General features: G+C 37.2%; 1 protein-coding gene and 1 long non-coding RNA gene across 2 annotated transcripts in view; both read left to right on the forward strand.

The window, feature by feature from the left end:
* Positions 1 to 21,950, forward strand: part of rab11fip3 (RAB11 family interacting protein 3 (class II)) — a 73,178-nt gene that overhangs the window by 40,896 nt on the left and 10,332 nt on the right. Inside the window, 4 exon segments of the mRNA NM_001328521.1 lie at positions 1,580 to 1,798; positions 13,594 to 13,629; positions 14,845 to 14,932; positions 18,507 to 18,751. Of these exon segments, the coding sequence (NP_001315450.1) occupies positions 1,580 to 1,798; positions 13,594 to 13,629; positions 14,845 to 14,932; positions 18,507 to 18,751 (588 nt within the window).
* LOC141380763 (uncharacterized) lies at positions 4,502 to 6,477 on the forward strand. The gene is made up of 3 exons (XR_012399553.1): positions 4,502 to 5,109; positions 5,157 to 5,982; positions 6,024 to 6,477. It is a non-coding gene; the product is annotated as an uncharacterized lncRNA (long non-coding RNA).

Genomic DNA, 21,950 nt, shown 5'->3' on the forward strand with positions numbered 1-21,950 from the left:
CACAAGGTTGTTTCTCAGGGATGTTTTTTTAATGTTGTGCTGTAAGAATAAAAACAGAGCAGATGTAGAACAAACTGTGAAACAATTTTCATTTTCTTTCAACTGACCCAGCCGAGGCTCGAACCAGCGACCTTCTTGCTTCTTGCAGTTTTTTTATTATTGGTATATTTATATTTGTTTTAATTAAAGCGTGTTTCGATTTGTCCATCTGTCGAGTTTTGGAGAAGTATGCTTCACCATATGGGGCATAAGAATAGCACGTGGGTTTGAATATAACCCAAAAAATATAGTTTTTTTTTTTTTTTTTTACCGCACTTCATTATTATTGTTTATTTATTAGTTTACTGGAAATTAGAACTGAATTTAGAAATGGTTTTGAAACAAATCTTTGAGCTTAACAAACATAAATAAATATATAGGTTGATGGATGTCTTCAGTGGAGAACGTACAACACCGTTTCCTTTACCAAAGTAAAGGAGTAAAAGTAAAGTAAAGAAGCTGGATGGAGGAGACTCAATCTTTATCCTTGCGCTGCAGTTGCACTGTTTAACTGTTTTCTCGCTAGTGAAGCGTTCAGTTTTAACACTTACAAAGTCTGCCAAGTAAATAGCAAATGCGCCATGGCGTAGCACCAGACTCTTAAAGGGAATGGGGGATGAGACTCTGAATGCTTTAATGCATGTAATGCTTAAAACACACAGCCAAACTCAATGAGAGAATAAGCTCAGACCATGTTAGACCATGCGTTGGGCACAAACTGTATTTTTCGTCCTTAAAATAGCAAAAGTGGATTCAGACACTGCCTTTTGCGCCATGCGTTTTAAACTTTGTGTCTAGATGGTTAAAATCCGCTTAAGTTTGAGGTCGCGCAAATCAGCTTCCCGGTCCAAGCGAAAATCCTTTCGAAATTCACGATCACAATATATATATATATATATATATATATATATATATATATATATATATATATATATATATATATATATATATATATATATATATAAATATAAATATATATATATAAATATATACATACATATATATATATATATATATATATATATATATATATATATATATATATATATATATATATATATATGTATATATGTGTGTATATATATGTATGTATGTGTGTGTGTGTGTGTGTGTATATATATATATATATATATATATATATATATATATATATATAAATAAATTCATGCCTAATATCTGATGGCCAGGATTAAAAGGATTAATTTTTTATAAATTGTTGAAATTTTGGTATTTGTGATGCAGCAAGTCCAGAGATTAATTTGTACACTTTGATTTTATAGAAAATTCACTTTAATGTGTGATAAGTTTAAATATTTTCACATATCAAGTGAGCTGCGGCTTGGAAAGAGTGTTTCATAGGTTACGAGTTAGCAAGCGAATGGGAGCTTCCATGTCAAAGCGGAATTCAAAGAATTGTTTTAATTAGTCGCCAAAAAACTAATAACAAAAAAAATCACAATTAAAAACTAGCCTGGAATTTTCACTCGCATTTAATGAAACATGTGCGAATAACGCATTATATTCTGCTTTCCTCTGATAGGTTCACGTTGGGCTCTGATTTGAATGGCCACACCGTGGTGGCTGTGATTGGAGGAGAGGAGGAGCACTTTGAAGATTTCGGCGAGAGCAACAACACCTCAGATCTGCTGCTGGCCAATCAGGAGGAGGGAAGGGTGAGGCCAGACGGGGAGGGAGATGCAGAGCCACTCCCACACTCAGACAGCCCACTGCCCCGCCCACTGATGCTGCTCTCTCCAAGGTAACACAACAAGCTCAACATGCTACACATAAAAATGCTGGAATATTTAAAGCATTAAAACATTCTCTTGTTGCATACCTGTTGTATATCTTATAAACTCGATGTATAGAAAATAGTAAGTCATCATTTATCTTGAGTTAAAGGTTCTATGAAATTAAAATAAAGTATTAAATGTTAGTATGTTAGTCTTAAGGACTATTTTATGAACTAGTTTACTACAAAACAGTGACAAAATTCATTTTTAGAAGATAAAACGAAAACGGATTTAAGATTTTTGTGATGTGACCTCATCACATCTTTTGACCAATTAAATGCTCTCCAGTATCTGACATGACCCACCCCCTTCAAAACGCTTCTTATTTATTGCGTTTGAGTTTAACCGCTCTCACTGGCAGAGCTGTGAGAAAAAACAAAACACTATTGGCTTTTTTTTTTAAAGGGGAGGAGCTACTCTGTCCCACCCTCTTTTCAAGTTTCAGTTGGGATTATGTCAAACATCGAATAACCTTTGATGTTTGACGTCACCTTTAAAGGGCACCTATGGTGAAAAATCTACTTTTCAAGCTGTTTGGACAGACATGTGTGATAATTTAGTGCAGGGGTCATCAATCTCGGTCCTGGAGGGCTGGTGTCCCTGCAGGATTTAGCTCCAACTTGCCTCAACACACCTGCCTGGATGTTTCAAGTATACCCAGTGAGACCTTGATTAGCTTGTCCAGGTGTGTTTGATTAGGGTTGGAGCTAAAATCTGCAGGACACCGGCCCTCCAGGAACAAGTTTGGTGACCACTGGTTTAGTGTATAGACCGTCATATTGGGGTGATATAAACACACTCAGTCTTTTTTTTTTTTTTAATTTATCAACATAAAAACGGTAGACCAAAGGAACGGTTTTGAGACCGTCTGCAACTTGACGTAGTAGTGCGGTCCCACCGCCCACCAATATTGATTGACAGGCTCTCATTACCCTCAGTTTGTTGTTTAACGTCTGCCATTTTCAGCGTGTGAGTCAAAGCGATGTCACCAAAGGAACACCCTTGCGCTATTTATAGATGTAAAGCTGATTGGGCTCAACACAAGATCAACATTCACCACATGATCGCTCTTATCTGCGCCATTGTTTGTAACTTTAGGTGGGTTTGCAAACATGTGTACTTATCATTGCGTCTTTCTTAAACTTTAGCCGTTTGCATTTCCCGCAGCCACAGAAGCTCCCTGTCATTCTAACTAGGTGCAGCTGGAAAGTGCGAGCACGTTGCCTCACGTGCTTGTCCCTCCTTTAGAAATAACAAACTTGCCTTTAGCAGGTTGCACATCATAAGCCCTGCTCGACGACGTGCAGCAACATGCAGCGCCACGCAGTGCCATGCATTTCAGAATTTTAAACATAGGTTTCTATCAGGGTACACACACCAGCGCCTTAAGTTGGTGGCTGCCCGGGGTGCCTAGCCACGACTCGGGACACTGTTCATATTTCTGCCGTCCCACAGAGCGCTCTCTGAATAGTTTTGTTTTAAATAACATGCGAATGTGCGCGTCTGGTGTGTCGTGTAACAGTTCTGAGCTGTACATCCGGTGTGTGACGCCCTTTAGTTATAGCCTCAGTCAAAGTTAATTCAGTGTGCATGATTATTAGTCTCAGTGTACAAGCTCAGAACTTAAAACTAGCACACAGCTGGCTGTAAAACTATCCGAAGACACAAATTATTTTGTATTCTGTGCTTGGTCTGTGTCCGAGTCGTACATGCACGACTGAATGCTGATCCTCTCACTCATGCTGCTTCTCTCTGTCTGCCTGTCTGTTGCCATACACAAAGCGGGGAAGCTCTTGGCTCCGCCCCCTTGTTAAGTTTGGCGGGAAATTGAAACTAATTTTCATGTGAAGCAACACGCCCCTAAAACAGCGAGCTGTGTACACGACCCCAACATGACACTTTTAACGCATTATAATAAACAAATCTGAACTGTGTTTTCAACTGAACCTAAACTGGCACACTCAGAAGAACCATAATATTAATATTAAATAAAACAAAGAGGTAAAATAGGTGCCCTTTAAATATGGAAAGTATAAACCTAAGTACTGTAAATGTATGCGTAGGCTGATCTGAAGGGACAGCTCGACTACACTCGCAAATAGAAATACACTCTATTTCTAGTTTCCACACAGAGAAAATGAGTCGGTATTGTGTATGCCAAAGTTCATGTGCATAATGAGACCTTGCAGAGCGACATCCTGACTACAGACCATGTCTCATTTTCAAACAGCATGCGTGATAGACACAACATAAGCCTTTCTATGAGAGTTTGTGTGTGTGTTGAGATCTCTGTTGGATGTGTCAGTGGTAAAGGCGGAAGCAGAGTGATGATATGCTAGGTGATTCATTATTTCTCTGGTGAACTATTAATATCCATGGGTAAAGGTTGAGGTTTGTGGTTATTGTTTTACTGGAGTGCTGGTGTTGTGAGGCATACTGTATGTCCTTCTGTACACACACTAGAGAAGAGAGCATGGAAGCACAATAAACACTCTCAGACCTGTTTAAGTAATAACACACACACTGCTCCTGCTGAGTTGGGGGCCATTCACACGGATTGTGTTTTTACGTATAAAAATGCAAGATGTAGCGCTCTTGAATGTTTTTTTTTTTTTTTTTTTTTTAAGTGCCACCACCACCGTGTTAACAAATAAAACAGTTGTCATGCCAATAGGGTATATGCCGAGCTAGTGCTGTTCCCATGCTGATACACTTCCGGTGACCTTTTATTGTGAACTTTTTCCCATTTTAATAGGTTCCTTATACAGCATTGATGTTGTAATGTCATTAAAATAAATTCAGTTAAATGAACTGTAGCATTTATTTAGTTCCTCAAGCGTAAAACGAGACAAAAAGCCGTTTACTCGCACGCGCCCGTCAGAATCGGCAGGCTAACGCAGAAGCTCCATTGAATACACTGTGGTAAAATAAATGCTCATATTATAAAGATATGGCGGGGGAAAATGTAATTTAATGCAGTGCTTCTTGTACAATCTGAGACCCATTTTAAATCGGATATCACTCATCTAGTGGAGATCCCGGATTTTTAAAGAAAACAGACCTTAAACGCACCGGGTTTTGCCGGAAGCGCTTAACCCAGGTTACTGGCAAATTAAAAGTCCTATTAGCATGCTTCGGCATATACCCCATTTGCTACTGTAAACAGAAGCTTTCTACACTTTTCCCACCTCCAAGTTCCTCTGATTGGTCCACTGAGTTGGATATGTTTTAGTCTACATATTTTATGTGCATTTTGGACCATCACATAAATATAAATGTGTAATGTAAATCCCCCCCAAAATGTTAAATACGCATAAAAACTAGTGCACACAACTAAGTTGGATACATTTTTTTATCTGCTAAAAAATGTGTTGGGCGACACAGTGGCTCAGTGGTTAGCACTGTTGCTTCACAGCAAGAAGGTCACTGGTTCAAGTCCCAGCTGGGTCAGTTTGCATGGTCTCCCCGCAAACTCTGAGAACCGCATTACTGCTTAAACTGACCCAAAATGTTTTGCGTTTTCTTGTAATCGATTGATTAATACTCATTAGACTCAGTGTGCAAGGTTTGTTTACGTGAAAATTTTTTTGCATATGAATATGAAAAAAACTCATATGAACATTTCGGACTTCAGACCTTTACGCACCATCACTACTCATGAGTAGGCCTACAAGAAATCTGCGCGCAGAGAAATCCACAGATTTTTAGCCCATCATTGATTGTTTATTGTGTAAATGTGTGTAAATTTATATTTATTCAGTTTTTAAATTATTTTCAGTAATATTATTGAGTAATATGAAACTATTTGTATGATTTATTTACAATAAAGTTTGTAAAGTAATATTTTCTGTCCTTTAGTAGATATATTATATGGGAGACTTGCTTTGTTTACTAAATAGAGTGGATCCAATTGAATTTGCATTGTAAACATTAAATAAACGTTAAAAATGTATTACATTTTAGTTCATATATTAAGTTATTTAGTTACGACACTCGCAAAATCTTTCCGCATAAATCCACAGATTTTTAACCAAAATTCTAAATTAAAACAACTTTTCACCTCAACGAGGAATCCCGTCGCGATTTAGTCACGGGAGCTCTCGTAGCGCAAGATCTCGTCACATCCCTAATTATTATTATTATTATTATTGTTATTATTATTATTATTATTATTATTATTATTATTATTAGCTCTGTCTTCAGCGTCTTTGCTCCCAAAGGGCATATCATGCTGTTTGTTCATTGTGTTTCGTCTTCGTCTTCTGAAGTAATTTATTATATAAGAAAAAAGTGGTCACAGTGGCTTTTTCCATTTTTAAATTTGGCACCAGCTTATCGAGAAGTGACGATTAGGAAGCAAACAGTGCTTTACTTTCCAAAAGCATAATCCAGTTTAGTTGTGCCTAAGTTCCATCTATGGATGGAAACATACTAGCTATTGATGAGGCACACTGAAATATTTTAGTTTAGTTTATTTGTTTACAGGGTCAATGCACATTAATAAACATCACTGTAAAATGTGCCAGAATTAGCCAAGAATGGCTATTTTTCATCCGTAGACCCCTTACAGAATGTTAAAAAGTCACACCTAAAATAGAAGCACAACATTAAACATTAAATACACTTTCATATAAAAAATACAGTTAAAAAAGTAAAGAAAAGAAAAAAAAAAGAAAAAAATGATGGCAGCAGAGGACAAAAAGCCAAAGACAACAGTACAAATGTGTCAAGAATACAGTACTAATGCTGACAATGCTGATTTGTCAATAACCAATTTTTAACATGAGACTGAAAAGAACGAAAAGTGCACGATCTTCTAATTGTTGGTGGGATGGAGTTCCATTCCCTAGCAGCTCTCACTGAAAATACAGATTGACTGAATTAACTTTTTTTGAGAGGAATAATGCAGTCCCCTCTGTCACCTCCTCTTGTAGTTCGGTGAGCAGACGTTCTAATATTTACAAACTGATTTAATGGTGAAGTCGGGTTATGTAAAGTCTTAAACATTAAACAGATATGTATAAATATAATTAAGTTTTCCCAACTAAGCAGGTTGTATTTCTTTAATATTAAACAATGGTGATATTGAACTGATTTCTTATCAAGAGTTTTTATGGATTGTTTGTATAAAGATTCAAGTGGCTTTAGAGTAGTGATGCTGGCTTGGGACCAAGTGGTTAAACAATAAGTGATGTGAGAAATGATCATGGAGAGATAATAGATTAGGGCAGCCTCACATGACATCTGATCACGAATAAATCTAAAATTTGCTGAACTGAATCTGACCCGGTAACAAAACCTTTTTAACCTGAGACTGAAATGATAGTTTTGAATCTATTAAAACTCCAAGGTACTTGTACTCAGATACAACTTGTAGTCTTTCCCCTGATACAAATACATCTGGTACTACACTTAGCCTACCGTTCTTAGAAGAAAAGTTAAAAGTTGAAATTCTTTAAGGCCCCGTTTACACTAGTGCAGTTTAAGCTGCTTTTCCACTATCGTGCCAAACCGTTCTAAGAACACTTCGGTACGGTTACGGTTGTTTCTCCACTGAGCCTGGAACGGCGCGGCACGATTACAAACCGTTCTCAGCCCGGAATTCTCGGCACGGTTAGACAACCGTGCTGAACTGTGCTGACAGATTCTGTGTGTTGACGTCGCGACTCGGTTGCTAAGCTACCACAGCTGGCTCAGCAGAAGCGCGCTAGTCATCAGACATCCTCAATAAACTACAGTACATTTAATATAAAATAACGATCCAGGTCTAAACGATACAGTTTGAAAAGGGTGGATGATTTCCTAAATTAATGATGTTAGTGGTTCGTATGGGATCGTATGGGATGAGAGCATAGAGCAGTCTCTGGCAGAGAAGTGAATAACTCATCACATTCTTACGAAGATATTTTATTCATTAACGTTATTATTTTATTGACTTGAATACAGACCTACTTCGCCTGCTGAATGTGAGTTTATTGCACGCAGCGCTGTATTTCACAGCACAAAACTCGCTCTGATCTGGGAGAAACATGCCAGCGACTTGCGCTGCTGACTTTTTTTTCCTGCTGCGCATCGAATAAAGCGAATAAAGTCACGCTTAGCATCGTCGATGTTCAAATTCCACAACAACATCACGATATATATATCCATGGAACACGAACTTGCAGACTCTTTTAACAACGAGGAAATAATTGCACTTTTTAATTCAAAGCCAGGACAGCGTGTTAATACCGGCGAGACCACCTGAAGGACGTCGTGTTGTAATGTCGGCCGTCCAAAAGACTTTGCTTGAAAGCTTTTCGGAGCGGCACTGTAACTGTCCAAGGTACTGTTGTATGATTTATATTATAGCATATGCACTAATAAACAAGTCAAAAGAATGAATGAATTAAATAAATATGGATTCTTAAATGTCAGAATTGCTTTTCCTCAAAAAATATCAATACGTTTTGACAAATGTTTTATAAAAATAAAATGAGCATTTTTATCATTTCAGCTATAGGCAATTATATGATTCAATTATACATAAGTTATATGACATTTATGAGGCATGTATGTTTCTGTGTTTTAGTTTTTTTTGTGGTGATCTTTATATAGGCTAGCTACGCAAATATTTTCTAAAACGTCTAGCAATAATTCGCCTACAGCTTGTTAGTTAATATGAACACAAAAATAATTATTATAATAAAAATAAAATGATCAAAATAAAAAGATAAAAGAGCAGCATTTTGCTAAATATAATAGTGCTTTAAATGCTTTAAATCCTGCAATATACGTGTTGTTTCATATTCGTTTTTATTTTCACTTGCTGCATTCGTTATTTAATGTTTGAATACTAAAACAAATAACAGCCATCGCTTAACTGGTTTCATTTTACCATCAAAATGTAGTATATTTTATATCATTATCAACTTTTGATATAAAAACGCAGTGTAATTTAATTAATTGTTAAAAATGAAATAATTTATGTGCTGTGTTTTTTATTTTATTTTATTTTTTTAATTATATTTCTGCCACTATAATACAAATGCACTATTTTTGTTGTCTTATCATTGTTTATTTTTCTGTTATGTTCAGAGATTTTAAATATTATTTATTTCCCCTCCAATTATTTTTAATCATCACGTTACATTTTGGTAATTTTCCCTCCAAATAAAATTTAGCCAGAGCTGCGCAACATATAAATAAATAAGGGTGCACATTTAGCACCCCTATTTCATAGAGCGGCATAACAGTGTTTAGTCACATGGTTGCTTTTGCTTTTATGAAAAAAAATAAATAAATAGTTTCGGCTCTTATTTAACTTTAGTTGAACAAAGGGAGCCGTTTACATTGCGTTACCAAGGCAACTACTGATGCGTTTTGTGTAATGTTTTAAAGAGCTTTGTCGCAGCACGACAGTGGAAAATGAAACCGTATCCGTGCTGTCTGGCCCGGTTTGGCACGGAATGGAACAGTTCTGTTTAAAGAACGATTCAGCACGATAGTGGAAAAGCAGCTTTAGTTTTAAAACGGCGTTGTAGAATGAAAACGATCCGCGTCCACACTCGCGTTTTACCCAGCGTTTCTGAACAGCTCTCCGTCCACACCAAAACGCTGAAAACGCACATCACGTGACCACACACACACTCTCGAGCAAGCGCTCCAGCATTTCTACCCAGATGAGAGCTCTGCTTGTCGGACTGCTCATCAAGCATCTCCCGCTGGATCTAATCTCGCTATATTTGCTAAACGTGATATTTCATTCATGTTGTTGTCTTTATCTAACGACATAGGCCAATTCCCTGACTTTGGTCATTGGAATCTATTAAGTTACTTGTTCACGGGTAACTTGTTTTGCTTAAGCGCAAAGATAAGTTAATGATTAATCCAGGTACATTGACTGATCGCTTGCCTTTATTTCCCACAATGTATAAACTTATTGTATGTTATACTTTTAAAATGATCGATTATTAAAACTGATATTCAGCAAAAGAGAGGGTGCGTTTCGTATTTTCACTGAAAATGAAAGGAGGCAGTTGTTATTGGCTCCGTTTTGTTATAAATATCCACACAGTGAAGATGACGCTCATATATGCAGCACGACGCCTCAACATTTCTGCTGTCTGTTAAGTTGCTAATATTAAAAAGAAAATAGGCAGTTCCTTAAATCATGTTTACATTTTATTGTTGAGAAAGTGAAACAACGTAGCTAGAGTGATGTGAATGCAGTTATAAAGTACACTGTTCCCTTTGAAGATTTACCCGTGTGCTCGGTATGTTTTCCATATCAAACTGAGAAGGGGGAGACTGCAGCCTTGATCAAACTTGCGAAGTCTTAACTTACAAGAAGAGGATGCGAGACTGAACTGTGTGTGGGCTACTTAATATTGAGGAAAAGCCCCAATCAGATAGGCGAACGTTTGACGAGGCGCCCCGCCTCCGTTTTCAGATGTCTCCGTCTTTCCCCATCCACACTGAGACGGAGCAGCAGCATTTCAGAATGAAACTGGCCTCTCCAGCGTTTTCAAAAAGCTCCGTTTTCGGCGCTCGAGAACTCCGGCGTAGTGTGGACGGATGGCGTAACCGTAGCAAAACTTATGCGTTTTCAAACTAAAACGCACTAGTGTAAACGGGGCCTAAGTTGACGCGGCATCTTCACAACGCAGCACTCATCACACATGCCGTCAAGCGCATTTACCTAGAAAACAATGGAAAAATTGTGCATTGGAATTGAAAGTGTGAATGAGCGCTTGTGCCTCCTGCACTGTAGTGTTCACTCTGTAGATCCTCCTCTGCCCTTCACCTGCTCAAATCAATGTTCCCTGTTCTCTACCTCTGCTCATCCCCGATTTAACACACACTCACACCTCCTCATTTCTCTGTTGATTTCCCTTCTCTCCTGCTTCGTTTCTCCTCAACTTAATGCTCACTCTAAACTTTCCCCTGCTTTCACTTCATTACTCCTCTCTGCTCATTTCTTTTCATTTATTCTGCTGTACATTCTTCATCTCTTTATTTCCTGTCATCATATTCTTCTCCTCCTTCATTTCTTCTCGCATCTCCTTGTTTCTCCATCACTTGTACTTTCCTCCTCCTTCCTCTTTTGTTCTCCTCCTGTGGTCTCCTCAGCCCTAGCTCTTTTCCCGCTAGCTTCCAGAGTTTCCTTCAGTCGGAGGCGCTGGAGTTTTTCTGCACTCACTGTCATAAGCAGATCAGTCGTCTGGAGGATCTGTCCACGCGACTGCAGCTGCTAGAGATGAATAGGTAACGCGCTCGCAGCATGTGCACGCCTCCCTGTGTGTGTGTGAAGTTTGAGGACTGTCACAAACACACACACTCATCGTCTGAATGTTAGTGTGTGTGTGTGCGCTTTAGTGTCATGCAGACTTCTGTGCAGTGTCACATGACTCATGTTGGTTTCAGTTTCAGGGTGTGTTTTCTGTAGGTGAAGTGTCTGTGGTGATTATAGATGCTCTGCTGTAGATGCTGTGCTGTGTTGTGTTGTGTTCTGTGTGTGTTTGATGCATGCACAAGTGTTTTTGATTTATATATAGTTAAAGTCTAAATGCTTAACCCTCCTATGAATTTATTTTATTCCTTTTTCAAACATTTTCCAAGTATTTCCTATAATATTTCTTTTTTTTTCTGAAAAAAGTCTAATTTCTTTAAGTCTGGCTGTAATAAAAGCTGTTTTTTTTTTTTTTTTTTAAAAACTTAAGAAATATATATATATATATATATATATATATATATATATATATATATATATATATATATATATATATATTTATATATATATATATTTATATTATCTGCAGAACAAACCCCATAAGATATCATAAGAAAGCTTCTTAAAGAGACTACAAGACTAGACTAGTTTCTATATAATCAGTATTTACTTTGCTTTCATTGTACAGACCAGGGTTTTCCCAACAGTACACATTTTTAACCTCTTCCTGATCAAACACACCTAAATCAGGTCATCTGAACATTAGAAGAGACTCTGAAGGCTGAAGTTAATGGGTCAGAAAGGGGAGACATCAAAAATATGTACTGTTGTTGTGCCTCCATGAACAGGGTTGGGAAACACTGGTGTCGACAAAACTAGCAATAAACACTCATCGGACACTTTATTAAGTACACCTTTCCAACAGCTTCTTAATGCAAATTACTAATCAGCCAATCACGTGGTAGCAACTCAATGCATTTAGGCATGTAGACATGATCAAGATGATCTGCTGCAGTACAAACCTAGCATCAGAATGGGGAAGAAAGAGGATTTAAGTGACTTTAAATGTGGCATGGTTATTAGTGCCAGCTGGGCTGGTCTGAGTATTTCAGAAACTGCTGATCAACTGGTATTTTCACGCACAACCATCTCTAGGGTTTACACTGAATGGCCTGAAAAAGAGAAAATATCCAGTGAGCCGCAGTTCTGTGTGTGCAAATGCCTTGTTGATGTCAAAGGAGAATGGCCAGACTGGTTCCAGCTGATAGAAAGGCAACAGCAGCTCAAATAAACACTCATTACAACCGAGTAGAGCATCTCTGAACGCACAACACGTCCAACCTTGAGGCGGATGGGCTACAGCAGCACTGGTTGCCACTCCTGTCAGCTAAGAACAGGAAACTGAGGCTACAATTCACACAGCCTCACCAAAACTGGACAATAGAAGATTGGAGAAACGTTACCTGATCCGATGAGTCTTGATTTCTGCTGACATTCGGATGGTCGGGTCAGAATTTGGCGTCAACAACATGAAAGCATGGATCCATCCTGCCTTGTATCAACGCTTCAGGCTGGTGGTGGTCGTGTAATGGTGTGGGGGATATTTTCTTGGCACACTTTGGGCTCATTAGTACCAATTGAGCATCATGTCAACGATATAGCCTACCTGAGTATTGTTGCTGACCATGTCCATCTCTTTATGACCACAGTGTGCCCATCTTCTGATGGCTACTTCCAGCAGGATAATGCTCCATGTCATAAAGCGTGAATCATCTCAGACTGGTTTCTTGATCATGACCTTGAGTTCACTGTACTCAAATGGCCTCCACAGTCACCAGAGCTCAATCCAATAGAGCACCTTTGGGATGTGGTGGAACGGGAGATTCACATCATGGATGTACAGCTGACAAATCTGACTCTAAATTTTGAATCTATGCCACAAAGGATTTAGGCAGCTCTTAAGGCAAAAGGGGGTCCAAACTGGTACTAGTAAGGTGTACCTAATAAAGTGGCTGCTGAGTGTGTGTGTGTGTGTTTTTATATCATACTGGTTTATAATGTATTGGGTAAGCTACCTTTTAAGAAGTATCTAAAAAAAGTTAATAGAATAGGTTATGTTTTGTATTGTTCTGATTTCTAAAACCAAATTCAAAAAGACTATATTAGAGACTATATTGAAGACTAAGGTAATGTTTGTGTTTTGGTTAAGAGTTCATGGAAACTCCTGTACTTTAAGCAGCAGTGGGAACTCTGATGTCTGTGAAAACAACAGTCACCTTCAGTCTTTCAGGAACAGAATCTCCTTTTTACGCATATACGTTACACCTCGGTAAGAGCATGTGTGTGTGTGTGTTTGTTTCCGTGTGCTGTGAGGTCATTAGCATTGAAAGAAGAGCATTGATGCTGCCTTCGACCTGCAGAAAGAGCTGACGGCCCCTTAAACCTGGCTGTTTTTTGACCTGTGCTTTACAGGTCACGGATGGAAAGAGTTTTTTCTTCTTTTTCAGTCTCTTCCTGTGACTCATTTCCTGTTTGTTCTCTCTTTTATAGCTCCAGCAAGAGGCTGTCCAGTAAGAAAGCTGCAAGGTGAGATCCTCCCTCCAAACACAGCAGACGTCAGCCTTAAATTGTTCTCCCAAAAAAATGAAATCATGTAGAACATTAAAGAACATGAAACTGGGGTCATGGTGATTCAAATGAAGTCATCCATCTGATAGTCAGAAAAAAAATACATTATTATTATTATTATGGATTATTATTCATTCATTCATTTTCTTGTTGGCTTAGTCCCTTTATTAATCCGGGGTCGCCACAGCGGAATGAACCACCAAATTATCCAGCAAGTTTTTTACACAGCGGATGCCCTTCCAGCCGCAACCCATCTCTGGGAAACATCCACACACAAACACACACACACACACACACACTACGGACAATTTACCCCACCCAATTCACCTGTACCTCATGTCTTTGGACTGTGGGGGAAACCGGAGCACCTGGAGGAAACCCACACAAACGCAGGGAGAACATGCAAACTCCACACAGAAATGCCAACTGGCCCAGCTGAGGCTTGAACCAGCGACCTTCTTGCTGTGAGGCGCAAGCGCTACCCACCGTGCTGCCTCTGATGTTAGAATAGTCACCCTGAAAACATAACATGATTAATCAATACATAATATTTACAATGGGCGCAGTAGGTAGTGCTGTCGCCTTACAGCAAGAAGGTCGCTGGTTCGAGCCTCGGCTCAGTTGGCGTTTCTGTGAGAAGTTTGCAAGTTTTCCCCGAAGACATGTGGTACAGGTGAATTGGGCAGGCTAAATTGTCCGTAGTGTATGAGTGTGTGTGAATGTGTGTGTGGATGTTTCCCATAGATGTGTTGCGGCTGGAAGGACATCCTCTGCGTAAAAACGTCCTAGATAAGTTGTAAACTAATTAAATTGGCTGTAGTGTATGATTCTGAGTATGAATGCAAGTGTGTATGGGTGTTTCCCAGTACCGGATTGTGGCTGTAATAGCATTCACTGCCTAAAACATATGCCGAAATAGTTGACGGTTCATTCCGCTGTGGCGACCCTCAAAAAATAAGCGACTAAGCCGAAAAAAAAAAATGAATGAATCTGGAGTGCAAGCTGTCAGAACTGTTTGCTGTAATGTAGGTAACAGTAATGTAGGTAAAAATGTTGCTTGTGCAAAAGCTGGAAAAACGAGACTGGACTAGCATGAATATTCAATTACATGTCAGCAGGGAATGTTTTGATACGTTTGAGTTTGCTTAAACTATGTTCGTGTGTGTGTTTTAGACACTTACAGCAGTCCAACAACCTGGATGTCATGGGAGATCTGACTCAAGACATTTTGGAGCTGGCCGATCGTGACATCACAGACAAGGTTTGTGAATAACAGTGTTTTATCACCTGATTAGCTGAAAAACAAAACATTCTGAAAGTGATTCCACTGATAACATTTCTCTACATTTTTATTCTTTATAAATGTGATCCGATCTCTGCTGTTGATTTACATGCAGTACTATTTTTACATAAAAAAATGCATTTAATAGCATTTACAATAGCATTCTCTAATTCAGGGGTTCCCAAACTTTTCAGCCCGCGACCCCCAAAATAACAATGCCAGTGACTCTCGACCCCCAATATCCTCTGAGGTGGTTATAAATACAGAAACCTTGCATGCAATGACGCAGACGCACCAATTAAATTTGTGTCAGTGCTTTAAATGTGCCAGAAAGTATAACCTGATGTTATAAAATCAAAATGCATCTGACGCTATTGCTGCCTTTAATATAATGTAATTACCCCAGGGGTCGCAATCCAATAGAACTAGTAACTATAAGCTACTATTGTAACTATATAGTATATAGTAACTATAAACGACTATTTTTATTTTCAGTATAGTTATGGATAAAATATGTTAATTCTTATGGTTTAATAAAAATAAATAGATTTTTGGAAATCACCAGGCGACCCCCCCCTTCATTGCCCTGCGACCCCTCGGGGGGTCCCGACCCCCACTTTGAGAACCACTGCTCTAGTTCATCAAAAAGTGGTAAATACATTTTTTACCTGCTGTTTCTGTTATTTTTATCTATATTTACTATAATTTAACTTTCTGTTGGGTGGATCTCAGACTTTTATTTTATATACAAGGTTAATAGCTGGCAGCAGCCTCCCAACCACCCCAAAATCATAATTAGGTTCATCACTCATCTACTCGCCACCAATCAGCTGGTGTGCGGTGGTGTGTATGTGTGGTGTGTGTGGTCTGGCACAATATGGCTGCCGTCACGTTATCCAGGTGGATGCTGCACACTGTTGGTGGATGAGGAGATCCCTTCTATGTATAAAGTGCTTTGAGTGTCCAGAAAATCGCTATATAAATGTGAAGAATTATTTTATAGTTTTAAACCTAAAAAGTGGTAAATGGAGTAACTCAATGGTAAAAACATGCAGCATTCAGTATTTTTAGAACATTGTCTTTATTGCCATATCTATAGTTATCATGGTAACACTTCACAATTCACAGTAATTACAAACCATTAAGTGACACTACTAGCTTAATAAGCTTAATTAATAGTTTAGGGTTTGGGTAGAAGTTGGGTTTAGGTTTTGGGTAGGGATAAGGATGCAGAATAAGATACTACTGAACAGTTAATATATTAATAATAGGCAGGTTATAAGTAGGGCAAGGCAGCCTCTGCGAACATTTTTTGGTATTTCTGAAGGATTTTGAGAGTATTGCAACTGAAAACTTAAGACATAAAATAAAAAATAATACCTTTTTAACTTTAATTAATATTTACATATATATATATATATATATATATATATATATATATATATATATATATATATATATATATATATATATATATATATATATATATATATATATATCCACACTTAGTTGAAGTTAGAATTATTAGCCCCTTTTTTATTTTTTGAATTTTTTTTTATATTTCCCGTCTGATGTTTACCAGAGCAAGGACATTTTCACAGTATGTCTGGTAATATTTTTTCTTCTAGAGAAAGTCTTATTTGTTTTATTTCGGCTAGAATAAAAGCTTTTTTATTTTAAGGTCAACATTATTAGCCTCTTTAAGCTATATTTATTTTCGATAGTCTACAGAACAAACCATCGTTATACAATAACTTGCCTAATTACCATAACCTGCCTAGTTACCCTAATTAATCTAGTTAAGCCTTCAAATGTCACTTTAAGCTGTATAAAAGTGTCTTGAAAAATATCTAGAAAAATATTATTTACTGTCATCATGGCAAAGATAAAATAAATCAGTTATTAGAAATGAGTTATTAAAACTATTATATTTAGAAATGAGTTGAAAAAAATAAACTCTGTTAAACAGAAATTGGGGAAATAAATAAATGGGGCTAATAATTCAGCGGGGGGGCTAATAAATATATATATATATATATATATATATGTGTGTGTGTGTGTGTGTGTGTGTGTGTGTGTGTGTGTGTGTGTGTGTGTGTGTGTGTGTGTGTGTGTATATATGTATATATATGTGTGTGTGTATGTATATTAGGGCTGCTCGATTATGGGAAAAATCATAATCACGATTATTTTGGCCATAATTGTAATCACGATTATTCAAAACGATTATCAGTTGAAGTCAAAATTATTCGTCCTCCTGTGAATTTATTTTTATATATAAATATTTTCCAAATGATGTTTAACAGTTCAATAGAGGGTTTTTTACAGTATTTCCCATAATATTTTTTTCTTCTGGAGAAAGGCTTATTTATTTGTTTCAGCTAGAATAAAAGCAGGTTTGAATATTTTGAAACCTATTTTAATAGCTCGATATTATTAGCCCCTTTAAGCAATATATATGTTTGATTGTCTGCAGAAGAAACTACTGTTATACAATGACTTGTTTATTTACCCTAGTTAAGCCTTTGAATATCATTTTAAGCTGAATACTATTATCTTGAAAAACATCTAGTAAAATATAATGTGCTGTCATCATAGCAAAGATAAAAGAAACCAGTTATTAGAAATGAGTTATTAAATCCGTTATGATTAAACTGCGCTTTAAGCATCTTGACTGTATTTTTGATTTTATTATTGATTAATAAAAAAAGAGTCGGGAGCAGCAGGAATAACGCACGCTCACTTTAAGAATAGTGTGGCTCTAATATGGTTTCTCTTTCTCGTGTCTTTTGATTCTCAACTTGTGTGTTTATTAAACAAATGAGGGTTAATATGAATGAATAATCACTAAACACCGCGCTCTGACACAAATGTGCATGTATTTGACCATTAAAGCGCTCACATTAAGATCGCGTTAGATGTGTGTGTGCACTGCTGTCCGAGGCTAAGCGCGGCGCGCGTGCAAACACACACACACGCTACCTGTCCGAGGCTAAGCACGGCGCGCACACACGGCGTGCTCTTTTGCGCTTTTAAAAATATGAATGATGCACATCCCATGCTGCAAAAGTTACATTACAGCTCATGCTTTTAGTCATTTTCACGTGGAACTGAGCTTTGCAGAGGCAATGAGTTTTCACACGTGTACAACTGGAAAGGGGGCGGTACGTGATGAAGTAATCGTTTATCTCGATTAATGGCTTTTCATAATCGTTACAAGCCAAAATCAAAAGCGAAATCGGATTTTCGATTAATTGCACAGCCCTAATGTATATATATATGTATATATATATATATATATATATATATATATATATATATATATATATATATATATAGATTCAGTGTGGGTCTAGCTAATAGTTAATACCATGTATTGTGACCTAAAGTGTCAGTGAAAATTTTTACTTGTAGCTTGATTAATGTGGCTTTAGTTTACTGTGTATTCAAATGGAAAACCAAAAATAGTAACATTACCATGAAGCAATATGCAAAGTGAAATGGAAAAACAGGTAGTTGTGATTTGCATGCTGAACATTGGCCTGCGTTTCAGGTGTTGCTGCTGGAGAAGCGCGTATGTGAGCTGGAGAAGGACTCGCTGGAGAGTGAAGAGCAACATGCACGCTTGCGCCAGGAAAACCTCACTCTCGTGCATCGCGCAAACGCTCTGGAGGAGCAGCTGAAGGAGCAGGAGCTGCGCACCGAGGAGGACTTACTCGCTCAAACCCGAAAACACAGAGATGCACTTAACAAACTCCAGCGGGAGAGAGATCTGGAGATCGAGAACCTCCAGGCCAGGTGAGTGCGGAGGGAGAACATCATATATACAGTGGGAGAAATAAGTATTGAACACGTCATGTTTTTTTCTTGGGAATTATATTTCTAAAGGAGCTGTTGACATGGAATTGAACCAGATTTTGGTAAAAAACCAAACAGTACAAACATAAAAATAACAAAACAAAATCTGTAAAATTAATTCTTTGTAAAAACAATGAGATGACACAGAGAAAGTGCTGAACTAGTAAAACGTCTTTAATACTTTATATAAAAGACTTTTTTTGGTGCTGGCAGCTTAAATACACCTCTCATATGGAGAATGAAGTCACATGCATTGCTCACGTGTGAGTTTAGACTTCACAGGGTCTTAAAAAGTCTTAAAATATCTTAAATATCAAAATCCAAGTTTTAGGCCTTTAAAAGTCTGAAATACTGTGTTGTAGGCCATAAATCTTTTTTAAACAGGTCTCAATTTTTTTTTGTTCATGTATTGCAACCAAATCTGGCCAAAACCCATACAATCATCCACAATCCATCTCAATAAACTTTACACTTTTTATTTAAAAAGGTAATTTTTAACTCTATTTATCTTAATACTTAAATTATTTTCCTCACAATAACATTTGTTTAAAAGTTCTCCATGTATTTACTGCTGGGCACACTGACCTTTACAGATTGTTGTGCATAAATCTAGTTTATTATAGATTTAAAACTTTCAAAACATTCGTTACTTTTTTTTACATTTTATTGTAAAGAAAGTTTTCGTTGTAAAAAAGAAAGTGTATGGATACAACTAGAGCTTGCTTGTTTTTACACAATATTTAAAATAAAATATGAAAATTTAAAATGTAAAAAAAAAAAAAAAAAAAATATATATATATATATATATATATATATATATATATATATATATATATATATATATTAATGTATTATTGTATTATTAAATAAATTAAATTATAATTTTTTTGGATAGGGCAAATAATTTTCCATCTCGGCCATTTAAAAAATTCCCTAGCCTTTAACCCTTTATAGGTCTAAAATTCCATTCATAATGGGCCTAAAAATGTCTTAAAGTCTTAAATTTAACATGGTGAAAGCTGAAGAAACCCTGCTTCAACAGAGTGTAAACATCTTGATGATTTTGTGGTCTCGTCTTGGCATTGGTCGGCATAAGATTCTGATGGTATGATTACATTATATATCACAAATATGAGCGACTGAGCCACCATGCCGCCTATTTTTGCACATTGATTGCTTTTTTTTTTTATATAGTTTATAATATAGTTATAGTTTTCTTCTGGAGATAATTTTCCCCTAATAAACTAAATTAAATAATCTTAAGGCACATAAAAACAAACACATTTTTTTTACATAATCATAGGAACGGTATAACAAAAAATCTTTGCGGTTTTAAAATCTAGACTTTTCCAAACCGCGGTAAACATTGAAACCGGTTATCGTCCCATGCTTAGTCTTGTCTATCAAATCTGAGCTTTATTTTGTATTTTTTATTCGGTTCAGGTGATCGGCTGGGCCATTCTACAGCTTGATTTTCTTTCTCTGAAAGCATTTGAAAGTTTCCTTGGCTGCGTTTTGGATCATTGTCTTGCTAAAATGTCCACCCTGGCTTCATCATCATCATCATCATCATCCTGCTAATGTAGATGTTGGACTGAAGCATCTGATATTCATTTACACTGATGAAGGGCAGAGAGTTGCTGAAGAACTACTGAGAGATTTCAGATGCTGTCTGGGCATTCACTGCCTGTCTGCAGCTCCCTTTCTTCATGTGTTCAATACTTTTCCCCTGTGCCATTTCATTTTATTACACTTAATTTCTTTTGTAAACTAATTAGATTCGTTTTCTTTGCATATTTGGATTTTTTTTGGTAGTTACCAACATCTGTTAAAAAATTCAAGTCAACTGCTTCTTTAGATATGTTTTCTGAAAAAAATGGTGATGTGTTTAATACTTTTTTCCCTGCTGTATTGTCATATCATGGTAGAAGCAGCGCTGTTTAATCAGACTAAATACATTTTAGACTTCAATAATAATGCGCCTCCGTTCAGTCTAATAAAACACACAACATGTTAAAGCCTCCCTGCTGTTTCCCTGAATTCTATATAACCAATCCGGATATGGAGAAATGAATGTTAAATCAGTACAGTTTGCAACAGCAATATTTAATAAAAACAACTCGAAATGTTTTGATTGCAAACATATTTCTAAGATGAATGAAGCAGAGACGTGTCTGTTGGATTGCTGTGTCTGAGTCACGAGTCTCGCTCTGCATAATATTAAACACAGTTGGCGAGGTGTGATTTTTAGGAAACAGCCCTCCAGAGGCAGTCATCAAGCACAGGTAACGTCTCTTCAGGGTCTTATTATAGCCCGGAAATATGAAGCCATTACGAAGACGCAGGTGCATCATATGCAGCAAACACTGTGTCTCGGTCTTCACATATTCAGGATGATTATAGTTTCCTTCAAACATTGTTGTGTTCCTTTAGCATACAATGTTACATGAGCAGAAAAAGGATTAAAAATGAAGTCAATCGATCATAATGTGCCATCTATACACGCCATTTTACTAGCCAGGATTTCTATATTTGGCCTTGTTTGAATGACTAGAAGACCAAATACGGGAAAATACCTTTAAAGGATTATAGCGAAATACAACTTTAAAACACGGGAAATCCCAGAAAAACAGGTTAACAGTTAACAGGTATGGACTGCTCAGTGCGAACAGATATTTTTGTGCAAAATGGATGTATTATGAGTTTGCATGTTCTCCCTGTGTTGGCGTGAGTTTCCTCCAGGTGCTCAGATTTCCCCCACAGTCCAAAGACATGCACTATAGGTGAAGTGAATAAACTAAATTGTCTATGGGTGTTTCCCAGCACTGGGTTGCAGCTGGAAGGGCATCCGCTGCGTAAAACAGATGCTGGATAAATTGGCGGTACATTCCACTGTTGTGACCCCTGTTGCAGGATATATATATATATATATATATATGCCTCACAGCATAAAGGTTGCTGGTTCGCTATAGGTGAATTGGATAAACTAAATTGTCCGTAGTGTATAAGTGTGTGTGTGAGAGACTGTGAGTCTGTATGGGTGTTTTCCAGTACTGGGTTGCGGCTGGAAGGGCATCCGCTGCCTAAACATATGCTGGAATAGTTGCCGGTTCATTCCTCTGTGGTGACCTCTAAAATA

The sequence above is a fragment of the Danio rerio genome, chromosome 24 (genome assembly GCF_049306965.1).
Source record: "Danio rerio strain Tuebingen ecotype United States chromosome 24, GRCz12tu, whole genome shotgun sequence".
NCBI lineage: Eukaryota > Metazoa > Chordata > Actinopteri > Cypriniformes > Danionidae > Danio > Danio rerio.